Here is a 13,931-nt window from a genome sequence, read left to right on the forward strand (position 1 = left end):
TGTTACACGCACATTTCACAAGAGTCAGGCAGCTTCTTGTAAGGAACCATATGGTAATCATCAACGTGCCATTTGCCTCCTGTTACTTGACTTTGAGGAACCATTTTGTAAAGATTATCTGGTGTCTAATTAAAAAGAAAGAAATTAGACTCGGGTATAAGATGCCTCTGATGTTTTTCTGAAAGTACTTTGAAAACTTATTTAAAAGGACTTCAAACTTGAGATTTTTTTCATTCATGTATTTATTCCACAATTAAAATAAATCACAATTCAAAGCCATAACATTTTTAAAAGGTAAAGGAGAATCTGTGTCACAGCTGTATTAATAAAACAGACATTGGTCTAAAGTGCAACACTAAACAGGCGTTCTCTGTTCCCATGGTGGAATAAATACATAACAATTACACATAAAATTTCACTGAAGATCTGAGATGACGCAAATAACCCTTTGAAACAAACTGCCCGACGAATGGAAGCAGGCTGCAAATAATTCCTATTAACATTGAACTGCAAGATAGAAAAGTACCCAAAGTGGCTAACATTTTCATGTGCCTGGCCTGAGCTTCTATCTTCCTTCCTCAGTCACATCCTAATCCAGAAAGGCTGCCCCACCCCATGTTCAATATGCCACCATAAGTCCCCAAGGACCTCAGCACAGATGGCCGCTAATGAGCCTGTGTGCAGCCTTCATTCAGAAGCTCCAGGGAAATTAGGAGCCCAAATGCAGGGAGCAACGTCATTTCTTTAAACAATTCAGCCGTTTTAACTGCTGAATGAGCTCTGGCAGGCCACGTGCATTTTCGTAACAAACCAAAATATTGTCTTCATATCTTTCTGCTCTTCTTTAAGAATGTTAAGTGGGACATTCAAGTAAAAAACAAAAAAATTACAGAAATAATGAAAAACGAAAATTCAAAGGATTTATGCCGACAAGCACACCAGTCCTCCGCAGCCTACTCATTTGTTTCTGGGCCGTGAGGCCATGTAGAGGGCGATCAGGCAGTAGATGGTCCCTCCCACTGTCAGCGCCATGGTGGTCCGGTACAGCATTTGGTCAGGCCGGCCTCGTTTCAGGTGGATAGGCACACCGTCAGATTTCTAGAAAGAGAGGATTATCAAGGACATAGTTGATAAGAAAAAGATTTTCACAATTTAGGCTGGTATAGAACAAAGGCCTCTACTTTATAATTAACCCACCAACCTGCTGCAGTGGAAAAAGCCCAAATCTACTAGAATGTGAACTAAAACACTTGGTATATTTTCTTACAAATGCAGCTGAAGTCAAATGCAGCTGAAGTCAAATGCAGTCTGTAAGTCAAAAATCATTCTCCAAAATGCAGTCTCAGAAATAAGCATGCAACAAATTCCAAATTTCTAAGGAATTTATCACATACTGCTTAATCACAGAAGGAGCACTGGTGACTCTTTTAAGGCAAAGGTAATCAGCAGCCAATTATAGGCTTGCGAGCATAAGAGATGCTTTACATCTAATCTGACTTCTGATCATTAGTGGATGCAGTCTGAGCACACCTGGTCAATTAATCGGTTCAAGGCCATTTTGTATTCAACTGCCTTCCTTCTGTAAAACTGCTAAACCCCTATTTAATAACAAAATTCCATAAGATATTTAATCCATTGTTTTGCACAGTCTCAAAAATCCCTCCCCACCCCAACTCAAGACCCCAAATGCCCAAGTCTTACTTCTCAGATAAAAAAAGAATAAAATGATCAAAAGTTCTCAAGCTGGTCCTAAATCTGAACATATTTTTGAGGAAGAGGAAGCTACCTTCCAGCGACAGCAGTAACAGCTACTGCCACTCCCACATGCCTGAAATACAGTCGAGTCACTGACCTCTCAATTAAGTGCATGGAGATTAACATTAATAATATTTTAAAATCCAATCCTAGCTTCTCTCTGCTAATCAGCAAACCCAAGAGAGACTTCTCCACTTCTACCAATAGTTCGGTGAATTTTAGTATCAAGCAAGCAAAAAACTATTAAAAGAAAACATTGCCTAAAGTCACTGCATGTGTCACAAAGCCAAAGATATACTGGATAATTCACAATGCTATTATACATTATATACGTTATTGCTTCCTCCATCCAGTGGATGATCAACAGCTACATATGCAATTTAAAAATCTGTACACCCTCAAATATTGATGGGAAAATTACTCATCCTCCCTTCTTTTATCAGTTTCTTTCTACACAAAGTTCTACCACTTAATGGCTCAAACTAAAATACAGAGAATTTTATTTAAGGGAAAACAGGCGAGTGAGGAGCAAAGTAGACTGAGACTCAGTTTCAAAGGGTTTTTTAAGCCTATCATTTCACAGCCTTCACTGTTCTTAGGAGTGTCTTCTCTGACCTGGAAAAACTTCTGCAGCTCTGGAACTGTGTTTTTCCCAGCATAATCATATGCAATAGAACTGGAGCTCAGTTTAGTTGGTGTGGCAAATATGATAGGCGGTGCTTCTGTGGAAACAACAGGCTTTAATCCCTGCAGGAAAAAAGGAAATTGGTCAAGTTTCAAGTGTATCTGGGCCTGTGAACAAACCTTTCCACGAACAGGCTGTCTGGAGCAGGGCACCACACAGCGAGAAGGAAAGTATCTCCATCTCCACGTCATATAGCATTTAAAGTCCTTAAACTTTGAACACAACACCCTGGCCCACTTTCCCAGAGCAAATACAGTCAAGAACTCTCTCGTCTGTGAAGATAGAGGAAGGGGATGGAAGAGAAGCAAACCACAACGAAGGCCCAAACTGGGCATCCAGATATACCCATCCTGTCTGTCTTCTCATCCAACCAGTAAAACAGTTACAATCTGTATGAACCTTGAGTTAAATTTCAAAAGAAACCTCGCCTTTCCTTTTCTCCTCTGAGTGAGTAGGTGTACCAATATCTCGATCCCTGAAGTGGACTTCAGAAACTTTGCAGACACACAGTAAAGAAATATCTCAATTTGGAAGAGCTTGTAAGGAGACGAGAGCTATCTTTCAGGACCAGGAAACAAAACAATTAGAGTAACTGAACTTTCTGGCATTAATAAATCCATAAGTTATAAAACATATCTCGGGGCTTCCCTGGTGATCCAGTGGTTAAGAAATTGCCTTGCAATGCAAGGGACACGGGTTCGATCCCTGGCCTGGGAAGATTCCACACGCCATGGAGCAATTAAGCCGGCGTACCACAACCACTGGGCCTGCCCTCTAGAGCCCCAGAGCCACAACCACTGAAGCCCGTGTGCCTAGAGCCTGTGCTCCATGAGAGAAGCCATCGCAATAGCCCACACACCGCAACCAAGACTAGCCCCACTTGCCACACTAGAGAAAGCCCACGCAGCAAGGGAGACCCAGTGTAGCCAAAAATAAATAAATAAATCTTTAAATATACACACACACACGCATACATATAGTAAAAACAAAAAAGAAAACCTCGGTGTTCTCATGTGTGACATGCTGATGACAAATGCAGAGTGGACTGGTGAAGCAGTACGCGCCTAAGGTGGTGTCTGGTACACAGCAGTAGTCAATAAACGTAAGCTGAATGAGATGTGAGGAGGCAACCGCTCCTCCAGCCACATGAACGGATAAAGGAACAACACACAGTCTTACTGATAAAAAGAACCTGGGAGGGGGAGAGAAATGAAGTACTGATACATGCTGCAATATGGATAAACCTTAAAAACAGTACACTGAGGAGAAGTAATCAGTCACAAAAGATCACAAATTTTATGATCCCATTCATATGAAAGTCCTGAATAGGGATATTTACAGAGACAGTAAATTAGTGGTTACTTAGGGATTGATGAAAGTAAAAGAGGAGAGTGAAAAAGTTGGCTTAAATCTTAACATTCAGAAAACTAAGATCATGGCATCTGGTCCCATCACCTCATGGAAAATAGATGGGCAGACAGTGGAAACAGTGTCAGACTTCATTTTGGGGGGCTCCAAAATCACTGTGGATGGTGACTGCAGCCATGAAATTAAAAGACACTTACTCCTTGTAAGGAAAGTTATGACCAATCTAGATAGCATATTAAAGAGCAGAGACATTACTTTGTCAACAAAGGTCCGTCTGGTCAAGGCTATGGTTTTTCCAGTGGTCGTGTATGGATGTGAGAGTTGGACTGTGAAGAAAGCTGAGCACCGAAAAATTGATGCTTTTGAACTGTGGTGTTGGAGAAGACTCTTGAGAGTCCCTTGGACTGCAAGGAGATCCAACCAGTCCATCCTGAAGGAGATCAGTCCTGGGTGCTCACTGGAAGGACTGATGCTGAAGCTGAAGCTCCAGTACTTTGGCCACCTCATGCGAAGAGTTGACTCATTGGAAAAGACCCTGATGCTGGGAGGGATTGGGGGCAGGAGGAGAAGGGGACGACAGAGGATGAGATGGCTGGATGGCATCACCGACTCGATGGGCATGAGTTTGAGTAAACTCTGGGAGTTGGTGATGGACAGAGAGGCCTGGCGTGCTGTGATTCATGGGGTCGCAAAGAGTCGGACACGACTGAGCGACTGAACTGAACTGAACTAGGGATGGGAGGGAGGGTGCTAAGGAAGAGGCTGGTGATGGCTGATATAGCTTTCTTTCTAAGGTGATAAAAAATGCTCTAAAATTAACAGGGTAATGATTGCATGTTCTCTGTGAATACACTAAAACCATTTAATTGTACACTTTAAAATGAGTGAATGTATGATATGTGGATTATATCTCAAGAAAACTGTTTTTTAAAAAAGGAACCTAAGGGTAACTCTGGGTTTCTATCTGATGGAATAACCTACAGTGGCAGATAAATGATTCTCCAAAATAACCTGCAGATGATATTAAGGAACTTAAGGGTCACATTAAGGAACTCCTTTTTTTAACCCTTTCATATTAAATTCGAACTCAGAAAAATAAAATCTTAAAGTTAGAAAGCAAAGTTCAAGTTCAGCCCTTCCTTTTCACAGATGAAAAAGAAAACCTTTTGCTCAAATTAACAGAGTTGTCAGACTTTTCTTAACCTCTTCAAAAAAAAAATTCTAACTTTATCTATAATTAACAAGAGACCTAAAGATCACAGCGTTACTTCTGCCCAGCAAGCACTGGGATCAACAGAGCAACAGAAGGTATTAAAGTAAACTTGGCTTCTATTTCTTCCGACAGGATCCCATAAATGGGAATGAATCATGGCCTTTTTTTCTGTCCTGCTTTCACGCATTCAACATATTTTACTGAGGACTTACTCTGTAATGAAAATACATAATGAATAAGACACAATCTCTGCCATTACAGATATTAATGTTACGGAATAATAACAGCTAATATCTACTAAGCTCCTGTTATGTGCCCAGCATCACGTTAAGAATTTCATATGCATAATTCCATTTAATCCTGACAGCAATCTTAGTAAGACGTTACCTTTCCCTTTTTACAGAGAAGAAAACTGGATCAGAAAGGGTAACTTGCCTGAGAACACATAACAAAAACACAGACCTAGGGCTTCCCTGGTGACTCAGTGATAAAGAATCTGCCTGCCAATGCAGCAGACGTGGGTTTGATCCCTGGTCTGGGCAGATCCCTCACGCCCAGGAGCACCTAGCCAGGGTGCCACAGCTACTGAAGCCTGTGCTCCACACCACGGAAGCCCACACACCCTAGAGCCTGTGCGCCACAACAGAAGAAGGCACCGCAATGAGAAGCCACACACCGGAACTAGAGAGTAGCCCATCACCGCAACTAGAGAAAAGCCCGAGCAACAGTGAAGAGCCAGCACAGCCAAAAGAAATAAATTTAAAAAAAAAAAGGCCCAAGTGTGGAGACTCAAGCCCAAAGCCCTGGCATTTAAGCACTACCTGCCTGTGCTACCTCCCGTCAACTACTGCTCAAAAACAGCGCTTAAAGAGAAAGCCTGCTTGCTGCTGGTCTACATCTGGCCTATAACACACTCAGAGACTCAGGAGTCAGAGATAGAACAGGAGTTCCAACTACTGAGATAACAAGGCTATAGAAAAGATCTCTCTTTAAGCTAGAGATGAGACGTTCCTTTACCATTCTATGAACTCTCTGTGTTTTCTCCTAATGATCACTTCCCCTCGAAATGCAAACATTTTAAAACACTTCATACCAAGCACAGAGAAGGCGATGGCAGCCACTCCAGTCCTCTCACCTGGAGAGCCCCAGGGACGGGGAGCCTGCTGGCCTGCAGTCCATGGGGTCACTAAGAGTCACTGAGCGACCTCACTTTCACTTTTCATTTTCCTGCACTGGAGAAGGCAATGGCACCCCACTCCAGTCCTCTTGCCTGGAGAATCCCAGGGACGGAGAAGCCTGCTGGGCTGCGGTCCATGGGGTCGCTAAGAGTCGGACACGACTGAACAACCTCACTTTCACTTTTCACTTTTATGCACTGGAGAAGGAAATGGCACCCCACTCCAGTGTTCTTGCCTGGAGAATCCCAGGGACGGGGGAGCCTGGTGGGCTGTCGTCTGTGGGGTCGCACAGTCAGACACGACTGAAGTGACTTAGCAGCAGCAGCATACAACGCAACTTCCAAAATGGCTTGAAATTTTACTGTCAAATGTATATTCTCCTCCAATCTGTTTTTCATAAGCATATTTTAATCTTTATAGTCACAGTGCAAAACCCCACATTCTGCTTTTCTCACTTGTAATAAGCGCCTTTTCAGGTTCTTATACAATCTTGATAACTAAATTTACTCTTCACATCAACCCCATAAATTAAGTATTATCAGCCCAAATAACAGATGATTAAAACGAAGCTCAGAAACACTGTAAGTAAGATGAGGTTCAAACCCACACATGTTCATTAAACCATACTATCAATAATAAGCTGTCTTGGCCCCAAAGGCAAAAAGAATGGTAAGTACTTCACCCTACCCATCATTAAACCTCCCAACTACTGAAGGGCACTCATGTTGCCAGTGTCTCAAGGCAGCTAGGTAAGACTAGCGCTAGGGTTCTCAAGAGCAGACCAGGAAGCTGTATTTACAGGAAGGGACCTACAGCAAATCCCTTCACCTCCGTCTCTTGCAGGGCTATGGCTGCCCCAGCCTAGAAGAATTATGAGCCTCCAATGCGCCCTCCTCCTCTCAATAAATGACACCACCATCCTTCCAGTGCTTGGGCCAACAACCGTGAAACTGTTCTTCACACCGTTCACTCACACGTCTGAAAATACTTTTGGTTCTGCACTCAAATTATATTTAGAACCTGACCACTTCTCACCTATCTTCACCAATCCACATCCTGGTCCAAACTCCTAGGTTTTTACAACAGCCTCCTAAGTGCTCACCCTGCTTCCATGCCATCTTTCCTGCCTTGCAGTCCACTCTTAATGCAGCAACCAGTAATGGTGTTAAAACAGAGGTTGTCACTACTTAACTCAAAGCCTCCCAAAGGCCTCCAATCCCCCTGAGAAAAGCTCAATGTACTTGAAAGGACATTCAGAACCCCATGAGATGCACCCCTCACCATCCCCCCACTTTACACCATCCTCGTTCTCCTCCCCAGAATTCCGGAAAAGCCCTTTACACCTCCCAAGCCCTAGGCATGTTCCCTCTGCCTAGAAAGCTCTCTCCAGGTGATTACATGGCATGCACCCTCACCTCATGTCGCCTTCTCAGTGAGACCTCCCCTTACCACCATCTTTAAACACTGCATGTCCTGCTCCATCTCTCCCCTTCCCTGCCTTATTTTTCTCCATAGCACTATGACCATCTAACACACTATCACTCTCTCTACTGCAATGGAAGCCCCATGAGGGCAGAATTTAGGCATATTTTGTTCACTTTTCTTACTTCCTAAGACTGAGAAAAGCAACTGGCACAGAGCACATTTAGTAAATATTTGTTGAATGTACTAATAAACCAAGGAAGCCTGCAGTTTCAATGCAGTGTAAACTTGCATGTTTCAGAACCAAAGTCATGAAAATTAGCACTTGATGGTAGAGCCTCCCACACAGACCAGAGCAACAAGAAAACTGAAAGCTGTTCTTAAAATAAGCGGACTGGTGACCAAGTACAGCTTTTGCTTAGTATCGAATCTCAGCTATTTACATACACAATCACTACTTCTAAAACTGATGAAGAGCTATTCACCTGTTACCACATTTCATAGCTGAGTTCTTCCTAGTCTATTTTAGCTTTACTTTTTTTTTCTTTTCTTATTTTATTTTTTTTTATTAGTTGGAGGCTAATTACTTTACAACATTGTAGTGGGTTTTGTCATACATTGACATGAATTAGTCATGGATTTACATGTGTTCCCCATCCCGATCCCCCCTCCCACCTCCCTCTCCGCCTGATCCCTCTGGGTCTTCCCAGTGCACCAGGTCCAAGCACTTGTCTCATGCATCCAACCTGGGCTGGTGATCTGTTTCACCCTAGGTAATATACATGTTTCGATGCTGTTCTCTTGAAACATCCCACCCTCGCCTTCTCCCACAGAGTCCAAAAGTCTGTTCTATACATCTGTGTCTCTTTTTCTGTTTTGCATATAGGGTTATCGTTACCATCTTTCTAAATTCCATATATATGTGTTAGTATACTGTAATGGTCTTTATCTTTCTGGCTTACCAAATGCTTTTAAAAAGCAAGTATGATTTTTTTTCACCTCAAAACTGACTGGCCCAAAGTTTTCCTTTTATCTTTTAGGTTTGAAGAAGAGGAAGAAGGTGGAGAAATAAGAGTATTCCAAAAATTTTTTAATTTTTAAATGACAGAAACCTAGGAGTGCTTTCATTCTGATTTAGGACCACAAATAAGTTTCAATCCGCAGTGATCGAGTCCTCCATTTCTAACTGCCAGCTAGGTATCACCACCATTTCCTGGAGACTTCACACCCAGAATGTTCAAAATTCACCCAGGTGTTTCTCACAGAAACATCCCTGTTTCTGTGGAAAGCACTGCCATTCTTCCATTACCCAGTCATCCTGAAGTCCTCCTTCCTCATTTCCAAAATCTCCTTCAGCGGGTGCTAAGTACTCATCCTCCAGACCTCTGATTCTCCCTCTACTCTTACTGAGAAGACTCCGAACTCTTCTGTAACAGGCATCCCTGGCACTGGTCTCTCCCAGTCAGAGTATCTTTTCAAACACAGCTCTGATCATGATACACACTCCGTCATCATCAACCTTTCGTGAAACTAAAGGGAAGACGCATGCCCTTGTTTCAACCTCTGGACAAGACTCGACCACAACTTTCCACATCCAGTTGCTTTGTAAATTCCTGTCTCACAAAAGTCCTTCCATCACGTTCTACCTCCATCCAGAACAGCCAAAACGACCTACCCAATGATTCCCTTGCAGCCCCCCTCTTCCCCTTCATTCTCGCAATTCCCTTAACCTAGAATATCCTACCATCTTAATGAGAAGAACTGCTGGATCATATGGTAAAATTATGCTTCACTGTTTTAGAAAATGCCAAACTGTTTTCCAAAGAGGCTGTACAATTGTACATTCCCACCACAATGTAGTAGGGTTCCAGTTTCTTCACATTCTCACATTCTGCTGTCTTTTTTTTTCTTCTTTTACAGCAGGTGTGAAGAGGAATCTCATTATGGTTTTGATTTTCATTTCCCTAATGACTTATGATATTAAAAGCATATCTTTCCAAATGCTTATTGGCCTCTATTTTTGACACAGGACACAGAGAAGTAGGGAAAAGGCTTTTCACTCAACCACTGGAAAATACCCTCCCCACAATCACTTGCCATCATGTTGACTTAAAAATCTACCTGTACTTTTTTTGTCAGAGAACTAGCTTTTCTATTATTAGGTTACTCAATGCATATTATTCACTTTACATAACACTGAAAATTACAAACATCAACTTACATTTACAAAATTTTACACCTTAAGTGTTTTCAAGAAAGGAAAAATTGAAGTACTCCTAATAACCAAAGTCAGAATACTTGGTTTGGGGATATCTGTAACAATCACTCTGAAGTCTACAATTCATATAAACCCTCACAATATTGTTTCTTTCAACATAACTTAAGAAATCCTTAAGAAACTAAGAAGTTCAAATTCTCAAGAGAAACACCAATTCAAGTAATGCTAGAACTCTGAAGTCCTTATCTGTACCAAATGCATCTTGGGGTAATATCTGCTCAAAGTGCTAATTTAATTTCAGGATTGTCAGTTTTAGTTTAAAATTTCACAGTTTCTTACTAGGTAAGAGAGTCCTGTGGACAGCAAGGAGATCAAACCTGTCAATCCTAAAGGAAACCAACCCTGAATATTCATTGGAAGGACTGGTGGTGAAGCTGAAGCTCCAATACAATGCCACCTGATGCATTGTAAAAGAATGCATCTTTTCATTGGAAAAGACCCTGATGGTAGGGAAGACGGAGGGCAGGAGAAGAGGGCGAGAGGATGAGATGGTTGGATGGCATCACCGATCCAATGGACATGAGTTTTAGCAAACTCCAAGAGACAGTGAAGGACAGGGAAGCCTGGTGTGCTGCGGTTCATGAGGCTGCAAAGAGTCAGACACAACTTAGCGACTAAAAAACAACAACAAAAAAATCTAAATTATGCTAAAACTCTATTAAAAGAAATTCTACTGGAAAAGATCAACTGTGATATATTCATACAATGAAATTCTGTACTACAATAAAAGGAATACATGTAACATGAATGAACTTCAAAAATACTGATAAATTAGAGGCTTATACAAAACAGTACTGTGTGGTTCCATTTATATGAAATTCAAAAACAGGCAAAACTATATCTAGTGATATAAAAAAGAATAGGAAGATGGACAGGGACTGACAGGGCAAGAATAAAAAGGAACTTCCTGGGAGTGATGTAATGTTATATATGTTTGTAAGTGTGGGTTACACAGTGTGTTTGTCAAAACTCAAACTGTAACATTTTAAGATCCACCTGCTGAAAAATACAACAGAAGAGTATTTGCTTTACAGAAGCCAATATGAATAGAAATGGTTATTTCTTATAATCTGCAAAGCCAGTCATTTTGTCAATTCCTTCCAATCCCCAATTTTTTTTTTTTTTATAAAATTTCACCCTCCACTCACCCTTCATGTTTCTGCAATCTGATCAAAACTACATCTTTCTTTCCTAATGTGCTCCCTGGATAATCTCTCCCACCAAAGCTTCTACTACCACCTACGGGCTAAAGACACCTAGATCTATTAAACTTCATATTCATAAACCCAGCTGCAACCAGACACAACATATTATCATGAGCTCAATCTGGACCCTTACTCCCCAATCCCACAACCCAAAAAAACTTGCCCTTTTTCTTGCCCTCCCTATCCTGTGGCGGTTTAGTCGCTAATTGGTGTCCAACTCTTGCACCACATGGACTGCAGGCGGCCTGGCTCCTCTGTCTATGGAATTTTCCAGGCAAGAATACTGGAGTGGGTTGCCATTTCATTCTCCAGGGGATCTTCCTGACCCAGGGATTCAACCAGGGTCTCCTACATTGCAGACAGACTCTCTAGGGCTGAGCCACCAGGGAAGCCCCATTAACAGTGTTATCTATTCCTAGATTGAAATCATTCTTAAACATCTCTCCCTTGAGCAAGTTGCAGTGTTTCACAGAATGAGGAGGAGGTAAGGATAGAGCATTCTCTACATCCCACCTGGGGCCCTTATGGTTCTATCCAGTTTTCCAAATGCATATCTCATCAACACTTGCCTACCTACTCTGAGGATGAGGAATGAAAATGATGGTATCTCAGACCTAGTTTCTAGAGAACAGCTTATCCAGTAACAGCCACCTGCCAACGATTGCTAGTCACTTGACACACACCTCATTTAATCTGTATTACAGCTGCTCTAGAGAAAACTGAGCTCACAATGAATTGATTTGGTCAAGGTCATAAAGTGAAAGCAGCTAAACCAAGACCTGAGCCTAAATTAAGAATCTGGGACTCTAAAAGTCCTTCACCTCTACACTATAAGCTGGAGACTGATCCTTCAATTCGCTCAGGCAAAATTTCTGAGCGAAATCGCAATACTTTTCGAACCATTCAAAAGCAACCGTCAACCACTTTACAGCTGGGAAAATGTCAGCTCTTTGCACGTAACTACGAAGACTCACCCAAACGTGTGAATTAACTAAGTGTCCTAATTCTGATCACACAGCCCCTCCTGTCCTTATGGCTTCCGTTGTTGCCGTCACCCCAGCTCCCAAACCTGCTGAATGGATGAACCTGCGTTTTAGGCTGCAGCAGGACAGTGCCAATGCAACACTGAGGAGCCTGAAAGGCTGGTTCTCCTTTAAAAGGGCAGGGCCAAACTTCGGACTCTGTCGGGTCCCATTCTGGCCCCACGAGCCACCCCCACGACCCATAAACAACGACCTCGGGAGTCACCTTGACTCCTACTGAGTGAGAAGCACAACTTCCACACCAGACACCAGCTAGCCAGGGGAGCAGCTACAGAATTAGGAGCTCCATGGCTGCGGCAAGTGGGTGAGAAGAGATGAAGGGCCAAGAAAACCGAGGCAGAAGCCTCGCCCGGCTCGGGTGCCGGGACTGCCAGGCGCACCATGAGAGCCGGGCCGCTACCTCTCCTGTCCCAACCGGCGCCGCACGACCCTTACCTGAGGGCTATAGGCGTCGGAAGCCCATGCTCCGGCCAATTTCTGCGTGAAGCCACTGAACTTATAATACATGACGCCCCGTGTGGACTTCCCGCAGCCACTGCCCTCGCGACTGCCCCAGAAAAGGACCCCGCCTTCCCGGGTGTGGGCCGAAGTCTCAGCCTAAGGACCCTGCGTCAAAAGGCGGGCTGCCCGGGAACCGCCTAACTGAAAACGTGCCCTCTTAAGCCACGTAAGGGGACAAAAAGCCGGTTCTCAGGGCCAAAAAGGCAAAACCCAGCTCTACGGCGGAAAGCCGCTGTTGCACGGTGTGCAGAAAGTACGAGCGTCCTTCTTTTCCTCACGTTAAACAGAGTCGGGCAGTGCCAGGACGCCCTAAGAACTGCGCAAGCGCACCGCAGACCTAGCCCGAGCCTGAGGGACTGGTCAGGGTTGAGGGGACGGGCTCGGGGCGGGGAGTGGGGCGGGGCCTAGAGCGGCAGGGGCGGGGCGGGAAGAGTACCCGCCTTCCCTCCCTGAGAGCCCGAGCTTCCAGGCAGTTCTCCACCTTTACCAATCTTAACTCCTCCCCTACCTAGGTCACCTCATGAAGCGTCCAGCTCTCACTCGGTTGGCCCAGGAGTATGCACCTGTAGCTAGGCTTCTCTGGCAATCTAGGAGCGGTGTGGAACAAATAAGAAAAATTGGAAACACTTCCTGCAAGCTGTTGGGGTTTCGCCCCAATAATATCAATGTATAAAGATAGTCTCCTGAGCTTTATGTAGAGGAAATACATCTACATTTCCTTTCAACTTAAGGCACAGGGACATAAATTTTGCACAGTTCTCAGAACTGATTTTTACTCTTGCCTAAGCTTTATGGGAACTGATTATTCATCCTTTCCCTGGGCTCTGCCCTTGGAGATAAATGAGGTGGGGAGTGGAGGAGAGGTGGCCCAAATATTTGAAAAATCTGGAGCTTGAGCCTGAAAGAACAGGACTACCCCTTTCAGTTCTGGTAGTATCCAGTTCAGTTTTAAAATGTCTTTAGAATCTCCACTACATGCAATATACTGTATAAAAGGAGTATACAATTCATAGTTTCCTGCCTCCTGGAATAAAACAAAGCCTGTCTTGGCTTTATCATCTAACCAGAGGTTTTCACAAGTGTGTTATAAGTGCATTTATAGTGCATTCATGAAAGCATGTGGCAAACTGATGGGTGATGCTAACCTGTATATAACATTTTCCATAAATAAACTCATTTAAGCTTTACAACAATCCTATGAGATATAGGTGCTATTATTGTTAGGGGAAGCACACTGACTGAAGCCGCCCACCCTGGCCAGGCACCATAGTAACCATTTGCAT

General features: G+C 43.3%; 1 protein-coding gene across 1 annotated transcript; it reads right to left on the reverse strand.

Annotated features, from left to right (window-relative positions):
- Nucleotides 1-520: 520 nt before the first annotated feature.
- Nucleotides 521-12,896, reverse strand: COX7A2L (cytochrome c oxidase subunit 7A2 like). Its single transcript, XM_020871328.2, has 3 exons — nucleotides 12,583-12,896; nucleotides 2,371-2,502; nucleotides 521-1,098 (listed from the first exon to the last, which is right to left on the reverse strand). Exons 1-3 carry the CDS (start codon nucleotides 12,652-12,654, stop codon nucleotides 958-960), a joined length of 345 nt encoding a protein of 114 aa, XP_020726987.1. The 5' UTR covers nucleotides 12,655-12,896; the 3' UTR covers nucleotides 521-957.
- Nucleotides 12,897-13,931: the final 1,035 nt, after the last annotated feature.

This window comes from Odocoileus virginianus, chromosome 2 (assembly GCF_023699985.2).
Source record: "Odocoileus virginianus isolate 20LAN1187 ecotype Illinois chromosome 2, Ovbor_1.2, whole genome shotgun sequence".
Lineage (NCBI taxonomy): Eukaryota > Metazoa > Chordata > Mammalia > Artiodactyla > Cervidae > Odocoileus > Odocoileus virginianus.